The sequence below is a fragment of the Lutra lutra genome, chromosome 3 (genome assembly GCF_902655055.1).
Source record: "Lutra lutra chromosome 3, mLutLut1.2, whole genome shotgun sequence".
In the NCBI taxonomy this organism is placed as follows: Eukaryota; Metazoa; Chordata; class Mammalia; order Carnivora; family Mustelidae; genus Lutra; species Lutra lutra.
Window position 1 is genome coordinate 62,229,548 of NC_062280.1, and position 23,222 is coordinate 62,252,769.

The window sequence follows — 23,222 nt, forward strand, 5'->3', positions numbered from 1 at the left end:
CTTCCTCCTCTCTCTCTCTCTCTGCCTGCCTCTCTGCCTACTTGTGATCTCTGTCGGTCAAATAAATAAATAAATCTTAAAAAAAAAAAAGAAAAAAAAGAAGGAGAAGCAGAGATTATGAGCTGTGCTGGTGAAGAATGGAGAAAGTGGCTCCCTTGGTCTTGGCTGACTTTCTACTCCCCAATTCCAACCTCTCATGAGATCAGTGAACTCTTGGCCTTCGGATACTAAAATATAACCTTTCAGGCTAGCTCATGTGAGGCTCTGTTTCCTCCAAACAATCAATACCTGGATAAAATACCAACTAAAGTCCATTTGTAATATTTCTACCTTTTCTCAACTAAATGATATTGTCCACGATTTTGAAAGGTCAGATTGCCCCAGAGTCTAAAAGCAACTGGGAATATGAATACCCCTGATTTTCCACAGAAGTCAAAGAGAAAAAAAATAATAATTAGTCTAATTCCTATGCCCTTCATCAGGACACTGTTGTTGAGGGGGTTTTGCAAGAGGCCTGAGTATCAACATTTTTAACAAGCATCCCTGCTAATTCTTAGAAAGGTGGTCCAGTGCTTACCCTTTAAAAAGTACTCCTCTAAAGCCTGCTTCAATATTGCTACAAAGATCTGTGTACTTTCAAATTCTTCCCAAGAAAAATGATATTCATCAAGTGCCAACATTCAGAAGTAGCAAATTGCAGCTGGAAAGACATATTTGTTTGAAACCCTAATAGGAGCAAGTATTGTTTCTATTTATTTTTTTCTGCATATATAAGATATTTGCATTTCATTCCACATTAAATGGGATTTTGTAAAATGGCCTGGAGAAGCCTAAATGCAACTTATGATGCTGTTTCCATCTGAAAATGAATTTAAATTTCTAAAGAGCTAATTTAAGGACTTTTGAAATATAACCAGTTCATAATTTGAGGATTTCGTATATCACTCCAACTGAAACAATTTGGTTATGATACCAAGGAATTATTGTTATTTTTGTTAGACAATACTAGCATTTTGGTCATAGAAGAAAATATATTTTTCAGAGATGCATACAAAACTAGGTGGGGATACAATGAGAGGATGTTCAGGATTTATTTTAAAATATTTCAACAAAGACAATAAAAATTTCAGAAAAGAATACATGAAGTAAGTGAAGCAAAATCTTGCTAATTACTGAAACTGGAAAATGGAAATATGAGACTATAATTTATTGCTTTATACTTCTGTGAATATTAGAGAAATGAGTGTAGGAGAGATGTAGCAGCCATGTAAGATTCCTACAGGACTATGAGAACTGGGTTAATTACTAGCATCACAAAGGAATGACATCAGAGGCCCGTTAATTTGGGAAGAGATGAACTTGTCTTTTGATAGTTCCTGATATGTGAGAGAAAAAAGAAATCAAAGGCAGAGCACATGGAAAAGTAATTTCTTAATTATTTGAAAGCTATTTTTGTTTTTCTGAGATGTACAAAAAGGCTTAATTCAATGCACAATACATCAGAAACAGTGTGGTAAGGGGCAAAGCACATTGAGACATGATACTCTTTTTGATCTCCCTTTATTTAAATTGTAAGAGTACAGCCAAATCATTTCTGGCTTTTGCCCTTTACAAAAAAATTACAAAATGTGGATAAGAGACCTCTTCTTGGCGTTCTTCTAACTGTGGACTATAATCTGCACACAAAAGCTGGTTATTAGAAATACTACTAAATCCTACTTGGTGATAAGCCAATTATTTGATAAATTTTTCATATCAGTTTTAGGGAGAGGATAGAGAAGAAAGCTAGAAGATAAAAAACACAAAGAGATAGCTACAGTCGAAGAAGAAGAAGAAAAATAAAAAAGAAGAATCTAGGTCCTTAAATGAGTATTAACTAATGGTACCATCACCCATGTTCTACTATTATGAGCAGTTGTAACTAACAATACTGGCATGTTTATTCCTTGTGCTGCTCTTAGTTTTCAACTTCTGTGGTAATTGGAACTCCCTTAAAACGACTCTTTAAAGCCTCAAGAAATGCAGATTCCAGGTCCTCCCTGTGCCATCATCAGCCACATGGCATTTTTTTAGCCTCAGTTTACTCATCTGTAAAGCAGCATTCAGTAGATGACTTCAAAGTTCTCTTCCAGCTCAAATATTCCACAACACAGTTTTCATGGGTATCTTTTTATCTTTAAAATCTTCAGATACTTTATTTTGAATAAGTTTCACTACCAAGTACTGGGAAGCAATTAACCAGACCTCAGCACAAGCTGAGTCCAAGCACAAAAATTACCTGAGGGTAGACAAACACAAGACAAGAACTGATTCTTTTGCAAGGGCTAAGGATCTTTTATTCCTTCCCTTTCTTCAAATAGTAGGTGCTAAGGGTTGATTTCCTGGTAAATTTCAATCAGAAATAGAAAAAAAGAGAGAGAGATCTAAATTCATATGTCACGTTCAATATAAAGTCTAAATTGCAAGTAATTTTTCTGGACCATGCATATAAAGGAATCTGCTTTAAATCTATTTTATTGGTAAGCATAGGGAAATATGTCTAGGAAATATATCTGGCCATTATTATAACAAGGAGAGAGAATAAAGAATCTATGTTCTATATCACTCAGCTCTTATTTTAAAATAAAAACACTGGAAGCCTATAGTAAATATTATATACTTTTAGACATTTTATTTTCAGAGATAAAGTATATCCTATTTGTGGCTTCAGTGCACTTTACCACTCATGCATTATGTAGGTGTCTCAAATTGTTAAAAATATATATATATATGGCCTATAAAATGATTTTTGACTGTGGCTTTGAAAGGCCACATGAAATTTAACATGTCTAGTCTGGATTCTTTCAAACTTTCTAGTCAATTATTCGTAAATAACAAGTGCAATTCTTCACTTTTTCTACAGGGAGAAAAGAATTGCTAAAATGACTGGAATGGTTAAACAAAACAAATGAAAGAGAGACTATAAAGAAAAGAGACATTAGCTCCTGTAATGTGTCAACCATAAATAATGGTCAATAGAAACCTATCACATCCAGTCATTTACATCATCTCAAGTGAAGGTCAGAGATAATCGGGCCAGAAATACCATCTTGCAAAAGGGTCATCTGTGTCACAAAGATACTGCGCTTGGGAAATCACTGACAGAGTCAGCTATTCCCAAAGCATCACTCAGTCCAAAGAACTGAGCATATATAAAGGAATAAAAACAAAGGATCTGTTCTAAATGCAAAGTGTAGGTGGAAACATAAAAGAATGTAAAAAGGAACCTTCCTCTTCCCCAACTTTGGGACATCCTTCTCTTCACAGAAATCCCAACCCTTGGGCAAAGGAAGAGATCAGCATGAAGGGCCCTTCCCGGGTGGGAACACCCCTCTGGGACTGGTCTCCAGTAGGCTGGCCAGAACTCTCAGCTCATGAAACAGCACTGCTGTCTGTGTGGGTGTAGTGCTCTCTGAGAAGGTCACTGTGGAAATAGGACACAAGGCCAGAGCAGGAAACCAGCCGGAGTCAAAAGTAACACAGCACCCTTTTCCCATTTTGCCAATTTGCTAAACCTGCGAAGAAATGCTATCATTCCCCAATACCTGATGTCTTACTCTAGCATGATGACTACACACCCTTAGGGCACACCCTGACTTGACCCTGACCCACACCCATCCTTTCTTTTTTTCTCCCTCTATTAACATATTTTCTCTCTATTCAAAACAAAACTTGCCCCTCTGACATCTCTTAGACACAGGCATTTCCCCAGTGTTCAACCTAGAAATTAAAGTGAGAGTAAGCCCAGACCTCTCCTCTTCCACTCCCCTTCCTCTGTTCACCTCCTAACTCATACCCCAACTCTAAATCAAAGCCCCATCAAGGTATGGCATTTTTGCTTAGCTCAGTGCCCCAGAACCTAGGATGGTGCAAGGAATACAGCAGGTCCTCCATAAATAGGGAAATAATCTATTACATTCCCCCAGCTAACTACTATGCCATCATCTGACCTTTCCTTTTCCCATGCCGGATCCCACGGCCAATCATCAATTTTTCCGCCCTCATGATACACAATCATCCATCACCCACATTTCCATCTTATATCCTTACCCAAAAGCCAAGCTCTTAAAAGGCCCAGACATTTCAGCAAGGCTGCTTTTTGCTTGGGCTCTGACTTTAAAACTCATCCTGATAATAAAGCTCTCAAGAATCTCCTCCTTGTTCATCTCCTTATCCAAAGTCACAGTCCCGCCCACTTAAGGACTTGCCTCCCCCATCAAAGTCTCTAATTGAGAACATACCTCTGCTCCGGGAATATTTACTCCCACTTTCTCCAGTCCTTTTCCAAAAAGCACATGCACCAATTAAACTTCAAACCGTCCCCCTCAAAATATATATATATATATATATATATATATGCCTTGTTATACCAGACTTCTATCAAAACCCAACAGTACATGGAATGCTTCTCTTCTGTCTTTATTATTGCTTTATGTTATCAAGAACCCATCTATTCCCTAGGGTATTTCCTTCATTCCTAAAACATATATTATTGAACTCATCATAGGTAGCAAAAGGCAGAAAAAAGGAAAGAGAACAATAGATGTGGGGAAATGATCTATGGGCTTCTCTCCACTTATTACTCCTCTCCTCACTGCAAGTATCTGACTGTTTAAAATCATTGCTTCCATCCTTGCAAGAACAAGGTACATTTTGCCTAGTGAAACCGCTCCTTGTTTTGCTGATTCAAAATTGGGAGGGAATATATTAAGAGATGGGATTATTCTAGGATACATTATTTTTTTTTTCAAAATGTATAATCATGATGGATCTCCCCATAGTTGCTGGGTCCCTGAAATCTAATTTGCCTCCATCAGTCTCAAACTAGAAATGGAAAAAGAATGCAAAATCATGAAAGTAAAGTTCATGTTCTAATCATCACTAAGGAGTCATCTGCCTTCTGTTGCCAGAAGCCTCCAAACTGAGGAATTTACTGGTGAAGAAGCCATGTTGCATTCTCAACTCCAATTACCTTTTGCCTCAGAATACTATACCATTTCCTTTAGTAAGTGAGGTTGACGTGGGTTAAAAACGTGGAAGATTAAAGAAGGTATTAAAGAAATCAGCTAATCCCTTTCTCACCCGCAATACCCTCCTCCAATTTCTGACTAACATTGATAATCTATTATCACATATAACTCTCCCACCTACCCTATAAATAATAATAGCTCCCAGACTCTGTCCTTTATATATATTCTCCCATTTAACCCATTCCAAAAACCTGGCAGGTAAGTTTTAACATTCCCATTTTACAGCTATGATAACTGGGGGCTCAAAGGGAAATGATGCCAAAAACTTTGTTGGCCAATTGTTATTTAAAATAGGCCATACCACTCCTTTGTTAACATTATAAAGTACGGAATATCTTTTAAAACTGTGTGGATTTAGAACTCCTAAAATTAGAAAATTTTAAAATGCATACCTGCTTTTTCCTTGAATTTGCTTTGGGAAACAGGCCTGCTGACAACACAGATGTAAATGGAGAACAGCATAGCTCAGGAAAAGGGTTTGGAATAGATGGCATTTCCAGAACATCAAGATCTTTCTTTTTTCTCCTACACCAAGAGAACATAGGAGGTAATTTACATAAAGCGGAATGTAAAATATAATTGCTGACAGGATTAAGAAGTTAAGGGCCAACATGTACCACTGCGTGACAACACTAATATTATATAAAGTACACAGCAAAGGTCTGTGATGTACTTTCTGTGGGTCAAAATAAAATTTGTTAATTGATAAAAACCAATTTCCCATAGTATTTCAATCTTTTTTCGGGGGGGTACCTTTAAAAAAATCACTAGGTATAGAAACTCCATTTCCAGCATTTTTTATAATTTTCCTAAGCTGAAGTACAGACTATATAATCATTGACGCAAAAACCATCCTGAGAAGCTAGACATTTTTATGGATCCATTAAATTGACAAAGTCTACAAACATTTAGTGAATTCATCCCTATGCTATTTTACTAATCACTTTTGGAAGTTATGGTTTATTAATTATAGCTGTGGTTATCTCACTTCAAATTTCATTCACAATGTTGCCCACACACAGTCTGTTGATTTTTCAAGTGCTTATAGATACTAAACCGCAAGGCAGTGTTTTTGAAGAGGTAAGTGAATAGAACTTGCTAGTATAAAATGTACTCTAGTCCACTGCAGAGTAATTTTAACTTCAGTGAAGTTGAAGCACTTTGAAAATCTGGAGGAAAAAAAAGTACCATTTCAATGTATGAATATAAAGGACTACAGATTTTTGTACCGTTGCAGTCTTTTTCTTTCCTAAAGTATGTGCAAAATTGTGAACCCTAAAGGCACTTAGCGCTGAATGCTATGGAGACTGAGAAACCTTTTAAAGCCTCTATTCTTTCCTGCTCAACAGCAAGACTGCTCAAATGTCAATCCTTGCTTTGCCTCTCCAGGGTCGCTGTAAGACTCTATGTGGGAGGTGAACTCATTTATGCTAGGATTTTTTAAAATATATAAAATAAAAAGGATTAGGGTTTTTCTGTTTTGGTTTGGTTTGGGGGTTTTTTATAGTGCAGGGCCACGAAGAGAGGAAGGGGCTGGTCCGCCTGGCCTCCTAGTTCGCACGGATGGGCAGAGGTGAGAGCGACCAGGAGCTCTCAATGAAACGGTGATGCTATTTATAAGGCGCTGGGAGATCGCAATGTCCTGCTGAGCCGGTAGGAGCCGGCTCAAAGGGAATTGTCTTCAGAGACTTTCACAAACTTGGCCCAGCTCTGGGCACATGGCTCACCCCCTAGGACCGCCTCCTTAGCCCCTCGCCGGCTGCCAACCCAGGACACTCCCCCGCGCCCTCCGAGGGCTGCCTACCTGTCCGCAGCACAGCCGCGGGTCCCGTCCGGAGGGGGCAGGAGCGCCCGCGTGTGCAACCAGGGGGCAGGCGCCAGGTCGCGGGCGTCGCCCCTCCCCTGGGCAGCGCCGCACACCTGGGCAGCCAGCGGCGAGTCCTGGGCAGCCGCCCTATCCGCGGCGCTCTGCCCATCTTGCAGGGAAGTGGTCATTGTCGTTGGCCGGGGGGTCTCGGGTGTCACGGGAGACCCGGCGCGGCGGGGAGAGGGAGGCCGGGTGGCGGGAGGCGAAGCGCCTGCTTGGCAGCCCTAGCGCGCTGCAGGTGCGGTGGCCTCGCCGCCAGCGCTCCGGGCCCGGGCGGCTCAGACGCGCGGCCGAGCAGTCGGAGAGGCGGCGGGGGAGGGGAGGGGGCGGAAGAGGAGGGTGGGGAGAGGGGAGGAGCGGCCGGTGGGTGGGGGCCGCGGGCGGCGGGGCGAGGCGCGGAGGGGGCGGGGAGGGCGCCGAGCGCCGGGCGGGCCTCGCACCCCGCCCGGGACGCGCCGGGGCGCTGGCGGAGGTCCCCTGTGGCCGGGGTTCGGCCCTCGGTGGCCGGCACGCGAGGCTCGGGCCGCCACCTACCCAGGTGGGCACCCGAGCGCGAGGGCTGAGCCCAGGGTCAGGGCGGGCCCGCACCGCTGGAGGCGGGGACCCATGTGAGCCGGCGCTCCCGAGGGGTTTGCCTAGCGGAGCGCAGGCGGGGCTGGGGTCTGGGAGGCCCTGACCCCTCAGACCCTTCTTTTCTGGCTCTGAGATCACCTAAGCTGTGGCTGGGCCGCCATGACAGGCCCCACCGTGCCCGGAGGCCAGGGGCCATGGGGCTAGGTTTGCCCCAGTCTTCCCCCACACGCCTCTTCCTTCCACTCCTGCAGCCTTAGACGGGGCCTTGGGGGCGGGGGAGGGGGGGGGTAAGGGAGCAGGGAGTGCAATCCATGCAGTATAGGAAACTACTGAGATGTTTCAGAATTCTTAGTAAGCCGTGAATAATCCTGAAGGTGTCTTGGGAGTTCGAAAAAAATATTTTCTTTTAGTAAGAGCAGCCCTCATGTAATGAATCCCCAGTCTGCCTTGTCCTATTCCACCCTCGCAACAGCCTCACAAATCTCAATGTTTACCCCATTTTACAGATAAGGAAAATGGGGTTCAATAGCCTGCCTGGCAGAGCCCTAGAAATCAGTGCAGTTAAGCTTCCAATTCAGAAGATCCTTTCTTAAAAACACAGACTATTTGAAGTAGTAGCCCCCTTCTGTGATTTTGCTTTCCTCCATTTCAGTTACCTGTGGTCAACTTCCTTCTGGAATAGATGACCTTCCTTTTGAGATACAGGCAGAAAGTCAGTAGCTTCTTCTCAAGGCACACCTCATTCTCCTCACTTCATCTCATCAGGTAGGCATTTTGTCATCTCACATCATCACAAGAAGGGTGAGTAAGTTCCATACGATATTTTGAGAGAAACCACATTTATATAACCTTTAGTACAGTATATTGTTAAAATCGTTCTATATTAGTTATGATTGTTAATCTCTTACTGTGCCTAATTTATAAATTAAAATGTATCAGGTAGCCATGTAGAGCATAAAACATGGTATATATAATATAGTTTATAAGATAGATACATAATCAGTATAGGTGGTTCAGTCTGATACTAGATAATGGTTTCAGGTATCCACTGGGGAGTCTTGAAACACATTTCTGCAGTTAAGGGTGGATTACCGTAATTACATTATGCCTACGCTCTGAGGTGCAACTATCCCACTCTGAAATTCTGGGTGCTACTGTGTTTCTGCTCTTCCCATAAGTTCCCTCATCCCAGTGCACTGTAGAGGATTTCCAAATGTTTTACACACTCTTTGTTCTTTGACCAAATTAGGTAACACGTGTCCCTGGCATCTGTTTCACCAGGTTTTCTTAACCTCCACAACTCCGGCCCAGGGTAAGGCAAACACTTCCACCTGAAGAAGTAGGCAAACCCCTTTTTTTTTTTTTTTTTTTTTTTTTAAGATTTTATTTATTTATTTGAGAGAGAATGAGAGAGAGCATGAGTGAGGAGAAGGTCAGAGAGAGAAGCAGACTCCCCGTGGAGTTGGGAGCCCGATGCGGGACTCGATCCCGGGACTCCAGGATCATGACCTGAGCCGAAGGCAGTCGTCCAACCAACTGAGCCACCCAGGCGTCCCGGCAAACCCCTTTTTTCCATACATACACACATACACCACAGCACCAGCCTTCTAACAACCAGGGGTCACTAACTCCTAGCTGCTAAGGAAACTGGGAGTACACCACAGAAGGAAATTCTTTGGGTCAAATAGCTTATAGAATCCAAGTTCTTCATTTTACTGATGTCAAAATTAAGACCCAATAAAGAGCAGTATCAGTTCAGGTCACACAGTGGGTGTGGTCTCCAGGAGACTTTCTACAGTGCGATAGCCATGGAAGGACAAAATGGTAGTTCTCGGGCTGGATAAAATAATAGTACTCATCATGGTGAAAGTTAACGTGTTTTGATGCTGTGTGCCAGGCAAAGCCCTCACTCACCTCCAGGTCCCTAAATATGGTCTAAATTCTACATGCAGGTTTTAAGATAGTTTCATGTAAAAGCATACAGATATATTGAGGCCATTCCAGCAAAATAAAAAAGAGGTTATGTATTTGCAGAGAACTTGAACTAAACATATAAAGAAACAACTCCTCTTCCTTCCCTCCTCTTCCTTCTTCCTCCTCCTCTTTTTTTTTTCTTCTTCCTCTTTTTTCTTTCTTCTTTATCCCTATATTGTCCCAAAAGTCTTGGAGGCACCCATTTCTCCTCTAGAATGGTACACTCTGGGGGGACTTGGGTGGCTCTGTCAGTTAAGTGTCTGCCTTCGGCTCAGGTCATGATCCCAGGATCCTGGGATCGAGCCCCACATTGGGCTCCCTGCTCAGTGGGGGATTCTGCTCCCCTTCTCCCCCTGTCTCTGCTCTTGTCTCTTGTTCTCACTCTTGCTCTCTCTCTCTTAAATAAATAAATAAAATCTTTTCTAAAAATGTGAAAAACTAAAAATAAAAAAAAATAAAATGGAATACTCTGAGCATCTAACAAGAGGATGAATCAGTCATTAAAGTTTGTTCCCACCCTGCTCCCAGCAACTCTCTCTCACACACACACACACACACACACACACACACAGAGAACAGGCTTTTTTGTCAGAGAAAAGGATAGGTGAAAAGTGTTTATATCACCAGAATCACTGGAAGTACTATTTCCCAATAGTGTGACCTGCTCCACTTCCCAGTATGAATGTTTAACCTCAAGACCGAGTATTCATTTGTTGGAATGAGATCTCAATCTCGTCTCCCCTCTCCAGACATTTTCTTTTAGTGACTATCCAGGGAGTATCCATTTGCAGCCTTTATGCTCCTTTTCTAAACCCCGTGGCAAAAATTATAATACCCATAGTCATCAGAGGCAAAAGCAAAAAGAACAAGTCTCTGAGGAATGGGACCTAAATAGTTGTGTCTTGCAGATGGGAGTTAAATATTGAATTTACATCTAGATACCTTGAGGCTCTCTACCAAGAATTATTAGAATTAGCTCATTCTCATTTTCGAAGCAAGCCAACAAAAGAACCAGTTTTTCTATCTAAAAGGTTTACAAAAAGTGATTCTAAATAAAGAACTATGCAATATAAAAGCAGGATACTATCAGACCTAGTACAGTCTAAAAGAATACAGTGACAGTTTTTCACCAAAAAGGAAGTTATAAAGGGAGATTTTTCCTTCCCATAACTGACAAAGATTTCTGAAACAATGAGGCAGATTTGTTGGTCTGAAACACCAAGGCAGGTATCTTGGTACCAAAGACTGGATCCTCCCCTGAGTGGCTGTTGTCCTTTTTGACTTGAATCTGTGAAAATGCAAAGGAAGCAGTTTGTCTCTTGGCCCCTCCCCCAATGTGAGCGTTGTCTGCCCCTTTGCACTTCCCTTTCATGTCTCTAGCTAGGTATCCTAGCCTTTCTACCCTTCAAGGAAGAGGTGTTCTCCCTGCTTTACTCTCTCCCTTCCCTTATTCATCAAATCAAATTTCTTAACCCTTTATGTTGGGAAAGATAACATACATACAGAAAAGAAGTTCACAGACAAAATTGTATGACGACTTATCACAAGGCAAACACCAATGTCAGGTCGTGAATTGCAGTCAGTCCTCTAAAAGCTTCTCCCTCCAATCCGGATTTTCATGGTAATCAACTCATAGTTTAACCATAAGTATCCACCCCAGAGCACAATAAAGTAGGTTGTCTGGTTTTGACCTTTACATAAATGGAATCATACAGTATGACCCATTTGTGCTAGACTTGGTTCCCTTAAGGTATTATTTACAATATTCTTTTCCAAGTAGCTGTAGCTCTTTCATTCTTCTATTGTATGTAAATAGCACAGTTTATTTATTCATTCTACGGCTGATAAGCATCTGGATGAATTCCAGCTTCTGACTATTGTTAATGCTGCTGCAATGAACATTTTGTACATGTCTCTTGATGCACATGTGTATACATTTCTGGATGGTATATATAAGGGGCATTATGAGGTCATGCTATGTGTATGTTCAGCTTGAGTAGATTCTGCCGATTTCTCAGAATTGTACCAATTCACAACCAGCAGCATAAGTTTCCTCAGTTCTTCACATCCTTGAGGATTGGAATAGTATTCAGATTTTCACAGTAGACATTCTGGTTGAGTATATAGCCATATCTCGGGGTGGAACTTGACCTTTCTTGATGAATAATGAGGTTGAGAACTTTTTTAGGTGATTGTTTGCCATTTGAGCGTCCTCTTTTGATAAGTACCAATTCAAATATCTGCCCATTTTTATGTCATCTTTTTCTTATTCTTTTATAAGTGTTCTTTGTATATTGTTGTTAGCAGCTCTTTGTTAGTTATGTTTTGAAAGTGTACTCCTCCATTCTGTGTCTTAACATCTTATAACTCTTAATGGTATCTTTTGATAAATAGTAGAAGTTCTTAAGTATTAAATAACTAAATTTATTTTTTATGATTGTTTATAGCTTGTTAGAAAATTTTATATATATATATATTTTTTATATATATATTCCAGAGATTTATTGTTTTGCCTTCCACAATTAAATTTGTGATCCAACATGACAAATATTTTTATCCTAGGGTATGAAAATGTGAAGGCATGAGAGTGTAAAGATTATTTTTTTCCATTATAAACAGGTAATTTTACAGCTTCATTCATTAAAAGGATTTTCCTTTCCTCACAATTTTTCAGTGCCTCTTTTGTTATAATTAATTGTACACCTGTCTATGGACTTTTTCTGGGCCCTCTCTTCTATTCTGTTGGCTTATTTATCAGTATTTATACCAAAATCACATTGTCTTATTATTATGATTTATAAAAATTCTTAATATTCAGTAAAACAAGGCATTTCATTTTGCTCTTCAATTTATTTATTTTAGAATTAGCTTCAGAAGTTTTAAAAGAGCTGCTGGGATTTCGATTAGATTGCAATAAATCTTTACATCAGTTTAGAAAGAAATAGTATTTAAAAAAAATAAGTTCCCAATCCATAAAATTGCTGTATCTTTCCATTTAGTTATATCTTTAATTTGTTGCAATGATGTTTTATGGTTTTGCACATAGATATTTTGTGCATATTGTTAGACACGTTCTTAGGTAATATTTTTACTACTTTGGATACCTTTTTAAAATTTAGTTTTTGGGGTGCCTGGTGGCTCAGTTGTTAAGCATCCACCTTCAGCTTGGGTCACGACCCCAGCGTCCTGATATCCAGCCCCATACTGGGCTCCCTGCTTGACGGAGAGCCTGCTCCTCCCTCTCTAGCTCTCCTGTGCTTGTGTTCCCTCTCTTGCTCTCTCTGTTATAAATAAATAAAATCTTTTTAAAAAATGTTTGATTTTCCATGATTTGTTGTGATGAGAAAACAGCTGATTTCTGTGTATTGATCTTTTATCCACATAATTATTGTCATGCATTAATTTTAAAAATTTAACTGAAATGTTTTATGTTCTCCATATAGATGGCCATATATTATTCATGCATAATGACAATTTTATGTTTCTAATTTTCATATCTTTTATGTATTTTTCTAGACTTACCATCCTACTTAGGAATTTGAGTACAATGTTGAATACGAGTGAGGATAGCGCAGATTAGAGTTTTACTTCATCTCAAGGAGGTAGATATTAAATAAAATAATGTCATACCTTTGTCATAGATATACTTTATCAGATAAGGGAGGAGGGTTCCCTCATACTGCTTTTTGCTAAAAAAAAAAAAAAAAAATTGGGGGAGTTGGGGAAGGGCAAGAGAGAGGAGGAGGGGAGAGGGAGAGAGACAATCTCAAGCAGACTTCCTACTGAGTGTGGAGCCCTACTCGGGGCTTGATCTCACAACCCTATGATCATGACCTGAATGGAAATCAAGAGGCAGACCCTTAACTGACTGAGCAAGGCACTCCTTGCTAAAAATTTTTTATCAAGAGTGGATATTTAATATTATTAAACAACTTTTCTGTATCTACTGAGTTGGTAGTTTTCCTCCTTGGTTCTATTAAACTAATGAATTATGTTTTTTAAATGGTAAACTAATATTCACAGTATAAACCCTACTCATTCTTGCTTATATATTTTTGAAGTTTGCTGGTACTTTGTTTACAGTTTTTATAACTATGCTTATGAGTCAGATTGGTCTGTAGTTGTCTTTTCTCAAAATATTTTTTTTAAGATTTTATTTATTTGAGAGAAAGAGAGAGCTGGAGCAGGGCAAAGGGCAGAGGGAGAGGGACAAACAGACTCCCCACTTAGTGTGGTGCCAACTTAGGGCTCAATCCCAGACCCCAAGGTCATGACCTGAACTGATGTCAGATGTTTAACCGTCTGGGCCACCCAGGCACCACTCTCTCATACATAATATTCTTATGAGGCATTGGTGTAGAGAGTTATGATCACCTCAGAGATAGGGAGTGGTTTTTATTTTTCTTTCCTCAAAGATTATATAAATTTTTGACATTGATGTGTATAGCTCATTGATATTTAGCTTTTCATATTTTTTAATATTCTCATTTCCAGACATATATTTCCTCCTAGGCATGACCATAGCTATATCCCTGAAGATTTAATCAGTTGTATTTTCATGATTATTCTTTTCAAAATGTCTGTATCTCTATTGTGCTAGAGATTTTTCTAGCTATCTTTTTATTTTGTTCTTTTTCTAATATATAGCTTAATAATCTTGTTGTCACAGAATATACTCTATATGAATTCAGTCCTTTGAAATTTGTTGAAACTTGCTTTATGGCCCAGCTATGGTCAATATTAATAATATTATGTGCATGCTTGAAAAGAAGATATTTTTTGCAATCCTTGGATTAACTATTATATATATATGTCAGTTAGCTCAAACTTGTCAACCATGTTGTTTAAATTCTCAGTTTTGTACTCATTTTTTGTTTGTTCTGTCATTTTCTGAAAGATGTTATACTACAGTCTCCCACTCTGTGAGTTTTTAAATTTGTTTTTACTCTGTATGTTCCATTATTGCTATGTTTTAAGGCTGTATTTTTAGAGGTTAGTTTTAGTATGATATTTTACAAATTTAGAATGACTAGGTCTTCATGATAAATCAAAGTAATTAATATTTTGAGATGGACTTCTTCACCTCTAGTAACTTTTCTGCCTTCAAGTCTCTGTCTGATGTTAATACAGTTCAGTTGATATTTTATGGTACCTCTTTTTTCCTTAATTTGTGTCAGTTTTTTTTTTTAACCTCCATACTTTAGAAGTGTCTTTTGTAAATAACATATGATTAGGGCTTTTTGCTCATTTGGTTTTTATCCAATCACATGATCACTGCTTTTAATTGAAACATTTAAACATTTGGGTTACATCTCTGTCCCATTGAGCGCTATCTCCTTATCTATTTCTGTGTTCCTTTAACCCTTTTTACTTACCTTCTTTTGGATTATTTCATATTAATTCATCTTTTCCCCTCTGTTTATCCATTTGTCCCACCAGATCCACTTTTTCCATCCTTTTCCACCAGCTTTGGGCTGCAGGAAGGTCAGTTTTATGTATGACATAAGCTTCCTTTCTGTCTGAATTCTAGTTGGTTTTGTTCACTGGGAAGGCACCAGCAGGACATTGAACAGTGGGAAGAATATGAAGTTGGGATACTTATTCTCTTTTTCCCCTATCTGCCAACTTGCACAGTTGCTCTCCTGTGTGCCATCCACTGCTAGTATAGGTATTACCTAACCCTCTTCATAGGACTATATGGAAATTTCAAGCTGGGAGAACCAACAAATGCTGATACTCTGGCTACTGCTATTGCAGTGAGTGACAAAATGCCCTTGTCTCTGACCCAGAATCTTGCATCCTTTGTCAGGGTCCTTGAAACTGCATTAGAATAATTGTTCAACTTGTAATTTAGTCATTTAAAATCTTAGACCCTTCACAGTTCTTAACACAGTAGAGTTCTGCACTATCTTCTTTTGTTTGTATTTTGTTTTGTTTAAACTTTATCACATCTTTATAAAGAACTCCTTTATTAAACAGTCTTCAAATTACCCAGCTAGAGTATACCGTCTCTTTCCTGCTTTATTAAGTTGGAAGTAATGTACATTTTTACTATTCTTTCAGTGATTATATCAGAGATTACAACACATATCCTTGATTAACCAAAGTATATTTATTTAATTTCACCAACTTTCCAGGCAATGCAAGGATCTTAAAATACTTATCTCTGTTTACCCTCCTGTCAACTTTTATGCCACTGTTTTGTATGCGAATCTCTGCCTATGATCTTGTGTATTGTGTCTTCATAATGTATCATTAGCATCATTTGACAGTCAATACTCATTTGTTTTTTCCATACATTTACCTTATTGTCGGTCTTCATTCTTTCTGAAGTCACTGAACTTTAATCTATAATTTCTTCCACTGATGAGTCTCCTGGTAATTGATTATCTGTTTTGTTTGTCTGAAAATGTTTTTGTTTTACCTTTACTTTTCTACATATAACAACTATATTGGGATATAGTTCACATTCCATACAATTCACCACTTGAAAGTACAATTTAGTGGCTTTTAAGGAATACACAGAATTTTGCAATCAACATTACAATCAACTTTATTTTTTTTTTAAAGATTTTATTTATTTATTTGACAGACAGAGATCACAAGTAGACAGAGAGGCAGGCAGAGAGAGAGGGGGAGGCAGGCTCTCCACCGAGCAGAGAACCCGATGCCGGGCTCGATCCCAGGACCCTGGGATCATGACCTGAGCTAAAGGCAGAGGCTTTAACCCACTGAGCCACCCAGGCGCCCCTACAATCAACTTTAGTATGCTTTTGTGATCCCAGAAAGAGACCATACCCATTAGTCACTCTGCATTTTACCCATGCAACCCAGGTAATCACTAATCTACTTTCTATCTCTATAGACCTTCTTATCCTGAACATTTCATATAAAAGGAATCATAAAATGTGGTCTTTCGTGACCGGTTGCATTCACTTAGCATAAGTTTTCAAAGTTCATATATGTGGCATGTATCAGTATTCCATTCCTTTTTTATTGAGGAATAATGTTCTATCATATGTATGTACATTTTGTTTATTCATTAATCGGTTGATTGATATTTGGATTTTTTTTTCACTTTTTGGATATTGTGAATAGTGCCACAATGAACATTTGCATACAAGTTTTTCATTTCTCTTAGTAACTGCAGAGCCATATGATAACTCCATGTCTAAGCACTGAAAGAACTGCCAGAATATTTCCCAAAGTGCCTGTACCATTTTACTTTCATACCAGCAATGTATAAAGGTTCCAGTTTCTCCCCATTCTGATTAACACTTGTTATTATCTGTCTTTTCAGTATAGCCATTCCAGTGGGTGCCATGTAATATCTCATTATAGTTTTGAATGTGCATTTCCCAGAGGGCTAATGATGTTAACCCTTCATGTGCTTATCGGCCATTTGTATATCTTCTTTGGAGATATGTCAGATCCTTTCCCCACTCTTGAATTATTTGTCTTTTTATTACTGACTTTTAAAAAATTCTTTACATACAAGTTTGTTATATTTATGATGTGCAAATATTTTCTTCCATTTTGTGGGTGTTTTTTTACTTTTTTTGATGATATCTTTGGATCACAAAGTTTTTAATTTGATACATGTGCTTTTGGTGTCATATCTAAGAGGACTAAAGTCACAAAGATATACTCTTATATTTTCTTTTAAGAGTTATAGCCTTTATATTTAAGTCTATGATACATTTTTATATATGATATGAGAAAGGAGTCCAACTTTTTCTTTTACATTTGTATATCCAGTTGTTTCCAACATCATTTATTGAAAAGACTAATTTTTTTTCATCGACTTGTCTTGAGATCCTTGTCAAAAATTAATTGACCATGAATATGAGAGTTTATTTCTGGACTTTCAGTTTTATGTTGATCTACAGGTTTTTCTTATGCCACTAGTACACTATTTTCATTACGATAGGTTTGTAGTAAGTTTTGAAATTAAGAATTGTGAGTCCTCCAGGCTTATTCTTTTTGAGGATTTTTTAAGCTATTCTGGGGCCCTTGAATTTCTTTTTGAATTTTAAAAACAACTTGTCAGTTTCTGCAAAGGAGCCAGCTGAGGTTTTCATAAGGATTACACTGAATCTGTGCTTCAATTTGGGGAGTATTTTCCTCTTAAAAATATCAGGTCTTTCAATCCATGAACATGGGATATCTTTCCATTCATTTAGGTCTTTGGTTTCTTTCAAACATGTTTTATAGTTTTCAGATTATAAATGTTATACTACTTTTCTTGAATTTATTACTAAGTACTTTGTCTTTTTGTTGCTAATGTAAATGGAATTATTTTCTTAATTTCATTTTTTGATTGTTCATTCCTAGTTTATATAAATTAATTTTTGTATATTGATCTTGTATCCTGCAACCCTATGAAACTCATTTATTCTAATAGTTTTGGGGTTTTTTATTGTTGTTTTAGTGGATTCCTTAGGATTTTATATCATGTTATTTGTAAATAGAGACAACTTAACTTTCATTTCCGATCTGGATATCTTTTATTTTGTCTTTCTTTTTCTTTTCTTTTCTTTTCTTCTTCCTCCTCTTCCTCTTCTTCTCTCCTCCTCCTTCCTCTCCCTTGCTCCTTACCCCCCCTCTTCTTCCTCCTCCCCCTCCCTTCTCTTCCTCCTCCTCCTCCTTCTCTTCTTCTTTTGTTTTTTCTTTTACCTAATTGCCCTGACTAGAACCTTTGGTATAATGTTGAATAGAAGTAGTGAGAACAAATATCCATGTCTTGTTTATTATCTTTAGGGGGAAATATTGTCTTTTAGCCTTAAGTACTATGTTAGCTGTTGGTCAAAATAGTGTCCTTTATCAGTTGAAAAAGTTAACTTCCATTCCTACTTTTTGAGTGCTTTTATTATGAAGAAGCATAGGATTTTGTTTATGGTTCTTTTCTGTTCAATTTCCTATTTAAAGGGTGTAATATTGGCTATAGAATTCTTGGTTGGCACTACTTTCTTACAACACTTTGAATGTATGCTTCCATTGCTCCAGCTTTATTATTTATATTGAGAAACTGACTCAGTCAAATTATCATTTACTTTAAAAGTAATTTGACTTCTATCTACCCTTCCCCTTACTCTCAAGGTTTTCTTTTATTCTGAATTTTTAGCCATTTCACTGTGATGTACTTAGGCAAGGATTTCCTTTTATTTATTTCTCTTACAGTTTGTAAGTGGACTTGAATTTGTGACAATATTTTTTATCAATTTGGAAATGTTTCCAGACATTTTCTGTGTAAATACTACTTCTTCCCTTTTTCTCTTTTCTCCCTTTTTGGGATTCTAATTATACATATATTAAACCTTATCATGGTGCCCTCCTTGTCTTTTAACCTTTATTATGTATTACCAACTTTTTTATTTCCCCATGCTTTATTGTAGGTATTTTTTCCCTGATAGTTGAGTCCAAGATATTAATGAACTCATCTATTCATACATAATTGTGGTTATCCTATTTTTAATTTCTGAATATCTGCTACAATTCTCAATCTTGTCTCTTATACCTTGAAAATAATAGGTGTTATTTGAAATATGCATTTGATAATGCCTGTATATGAAGCCCCTGTTTCTCTATAATGTGCTATTTCTATTATATTTTATTCATGCCTTACTGTCTTTTTGTGCACCTGGTTATTTACTTTTATTGCTTACCTGATACTGATTTGCAAAATAACTTTAGAAATAATTATAGGCCTAGGATGATGCTGTTGTACCCATTTTCGCATCTGAGAGACCACCAAGGAGCCAACAACGATGCAATCACATGAGGGTTTATTTAAGAAGCTTAAGCTTGGGCCCAAGTATACCCAACACAGCGGAGTAGGGACTTGGACCCCGGGCTTAGTTAAGGCAAGGCTATTTATGGGTTCCTGTTACTAAAGCAGGGAGGGGCTTCCTGGAACTAAAGTAGGGTGGAGGTCTCTGGAACTAAAGTAGGGTGGGGCTTAATAAAGCAGGGTGGGGGGTCTCTGGAACTAAAGCAGGGTGGGGCTTCCTGGAACTAAAGTAAAGTAGGGGAAAGTTCAGCCCTTGGGCACAGGGGTCTGAGATGGCTGCCGGAGCTAAAATGGCTGTACCTATGCTAAGGCTAAACCTGAGGTAGGATGGCCTTGATTTTTCTCGGCCTCCACAATGCTAATAGCTTCATTAATTTTTTAAAATATTTTTTAAGATTTTATTTATTTGAGAGAAAGAGAGAAATAGAAAGAGCATGAGGAGAAGGAAGGGGGAGAGGGAGAAGCAGGGTCCCCACTGAGCAGGGTGCTAGATGCAGTGCTGCATCCCAGGACCTCAGGATCATGACCTGAGCTGAAGACAGACGTTTAACCAACTGAGCCACCCAGACACCTTGGTAGATTCCTTTAGAAAAGATTATATTTGCTTCTGCCTGGTTCCTGAAGGAACTAGTTAAGTATTGTTTTTAGTGGATTCCTTAGGATTTTATATCATGTCATTTGCAAATGTCAAATAGAAGTAACTTCTGGAGTTACCTCATCTAGAGATGACTCAAAGCTAAGCTTTTGGTCCCTTAAAGACTTACCTACTCTGATTCTCTATCAGTGCTAGAGTACATCCTCTTGGTGAACCATCCCACATCAAAGGGTATTAACCAAGTCTTCTTTCTCCGCTGCTGTTACCATGCCTTGTTATTTTAGCTCTCAAGAGAGCATAAAAAGTTGCTCCGCCTTTCCACTATCCTCTAGAATTGACAAAATGTTTCATTTGATCAAGCATCTTCATCAAATCTTAACCTATTAAAATAGGACTTTTGTAATCTCCATGCCCCCCCAACGTAATGCTAACAGTGCTAGCAAAGCAATTTTTAAACTGTGGAAAAGACTTAATTATCTATCTGAACTAAGAGCCATACAGTTTTTTCAGTGGCTCTTAGAAGTTAAAGACTACCCTGAGTGTAAGTTTTTCTGAGATAGGGGGTGCTGCTGTGGCCTGCTAGTGCTGGACCTATTTCATAGAAACATAATCTATTGGAGATCCCATTATCTTCTAGTAAGTAGCCTTCTGCCACAAATGGCCATTTTAAATAATCTTTGCACCTAATTAAAAATGAAGCTCCTAGGAGGGAAAAAGGAGTTGATATGCAAAGCTTCCTGCACTTCTTATGAATTTATTCACTCATCTCCTACCATGGCCTTCAGGTGTTCAATCTGATTCATGTAAAAATTTTGGCATCTTATAAATTCCTATAATGCCCCAATTAAGTCCCATTACTAAAAATATTTTAGCAAATTTGTGATATGCCTGCCTGTGTTGCTCTTGCTTTGTGAGAAGAAATTTGGAATTCCAAAGCTATCAGTCTGACACTTTTATGAGCTACGACATTCAGTATAATATCATTTTTTAAAAATTGGAAAAGAAAACCACAACAGTACTCTAGGGAGCATGCTTTATTCTCCAGCCCTGAAAGCATTACTTTTAGTGAGTCCCTATCAGCACCCCTGTGCATGCCTGTCTTTATTAGATCAAAAATGTGCAGTTTCCTACTCTCCTGAGTTCCAAATGCCTCATGAGATTCTGCCACCAACTTTTTAAATGAAAGTGTAAAGTGCAGCTATTTTCTATTTCAACCTTCATTACTTTCAGTGGCTGGGTATATTTCCTTTCTCATTGTTGTTAATTTTTAATGTAAACAAATTAGGTGTCTCTTATTTACACATCAGTGCCAGTAGAGCCAAAGACTAGCCTTTGAAAGAATGTCTTAAATGAACATCAGGATTAAATAAGAAAGAGAGAGGGAGAGGGAAAGAGAGAAAAAGAGAAAGAGGAAGGCAGGCAGGCAGGCAGGAAGGAGATAGTGGCAGGATAAAATGTACATGAAAATTTACTTAAGGAACATTCTGCAGGAACCGAAATCTCAGGTAACAGTTTTTAAACCAGCAATGCACCATGGATTTTGGCCTGAGGAAATATGACCAGTATACCTAGAGAAATGCTGATCTTACATTATTTCCCTAAGGATTTTCTTTTTGCTCATGGTTCCAAGGAACTTGGATTTTCCAAGAAAATTAGAACATACCTGCAAAGTTCAAATGCTTGTGTAAGAAAGTTCAGTGTCACTATTATAGTCTATTTACAATATTTTGCACTTTGTGTACAAATGCTACATTTGGTCTTAGATTATGTTTCTTTCCTTATACTCAGCAGTAGCTTTTACTTCTTTTTGTATATTTTGGTTGCTACTGTTTTTAATATTATCTTGCTGTGTGTATGCAAGCCACCTCAGATGTTTTTGCAATGAACCTCGTGATGGAGAGATGAATATGTAATGACAATAGTTAATAGTTTATAATGATTACTGTGTTGTCTACTGTTTTGTGAAAGGCTAAATGACCTGCAAAGTGGGTATGGACAAAGCCAGACAAACATTTTGTTAAGGCTATTTTGATTCTATGTTTTCCCTTCTACTTGTGTCTAGCTGCTATGTCTTAGGTATCTCTCTTTTATTGGACGCTTGAATACCAAAGGAATAGGAGGAAACTAGAGATAAGATTTCAACTTCTCTTCCAACCTAGTCCCACTTAAGATCATCTTATTGTACCTGCTTGATGTGCCTGCTTCACATTTCCTCTTCCGACGCTCAGATGTCTCTCTTAGAAGATTTACCCATTGTGAAGATGATGCCTAGATAGGTATGCTCTTTGTTAATTTAAGATGGGTCATTTGTTCCTTTCTTGATGCAGAATGTACTGTCTAATGGGGATGGTGTTCTAATAGTAAGCCAAACCAGACCTTATCTCAGGCTTTAAGAAATTTGGTTAATATATTAGCAAGCACATGATTTTATAGGAGTACAATTGACAGCTTAGAAATAGGTGTGGGAATAATGACATTCCTTTTGGCTTGATACTGAAATGTAGTCTTTGACCCTGAACTGCTATTTTTCTTAACGGCAGATACTCAATTGAGTTCATTCTTTTTTATCTACTGATTTCTCTTTGCCACATGAGGATTCACAAGTCCTGCTCAAAATTTAGTTCATAGTTCTATCTTTTTCTCTTATTACCCCCGGCTTTACCATAAGACATACCTTGGGCAGAGATCTGTGGCAAGCATCCCATCCCTACCTTTAAGATCCACTGGAATATTTGGGAACCTTGTCTGCAATTCTTCAGGAAGCTGTGGAAAATAGGAGAAGGGTATTGTTCTGGGATCTCTATTGTACTTGATATCCCAGGTGCCATCTCTCTATATACATGTATGAAGAAAGAAAGTCTATCTTCCTGTTAGAGAGATTGCTCCATCTAGCTATTAGAACCCAAAACCATCAAATATTTGAGTCTTTCCCCCTTCTCATTCTGATTCCATGTGGCTACCTGGTTAAACCATGTCAAGTAGTCAGTTTGTTTGACAGTTATATCTTTAGTATAAATAAGAAGTTGCTATTCTGATTTTATATATCAGTGTTAGTGATATTTTTAGCAAGAGTCATATTTACTAATCCAGTCAATTTGAGGTCTTTCTGCAAAGTAGAAGACTAGACTTGGAGCTGTGGTAAATTTAGACTCTAGGACTGTTAGCTCCAAGGAGGCAGGGGCTATATTTATCTTGTTCATCACTCTCTATATTAAAGTGCCTGGTCCTTAGTTCGCTTTTAATATATCTGAATGAATGAAAATTGTATCTTCTTAGGCTACTGAGAAGTAACCACCCAGCTGGCTTCTCTCTTGGTGGCATCAATCATATCACACAGGATTTCTTTTGAACTTC

At 38.4% G+C, this 23,222-nt stretch overlaps 1 protein-coding gene across 3 annotated transcripts in view; it reads right to left on the minus strand.

The window, feature by feature from the left end:
* Positions 1-7,225, minus strand: part of GRB14 (growth factor receptor bound protein 14) — a 117,790-nt gene extending 110,565 nt beyond the window's left edge. The window contains exons 1-2 of one of the 3 annotated variants that reach the window (XM_047721959.1): positions 6,874-7,223; positions 5,462-5,594 (exon numbers count right to left, since the gene is read on the minus strand). In XM_047721959.1, the coding sequence (XP_047577915.1) occupies positions 5,462-5,594; positions 6,874-7,064 (324 nt within the window). In that variant the 5' untranslated portion in view covers positions 7,065-7,223. Of the gene's footprint in view, positions 1-5,461; positions 5,595-6,873 lie in introns of all 3 variants that reach the window. The other 2 variants (XM_047721957.1, XM_047721958.1) reach the window with 2 other exon arrangements.
* Between the last annotated feature and the right edge of the window lie 15,997 nt (positions 7,226-23,222).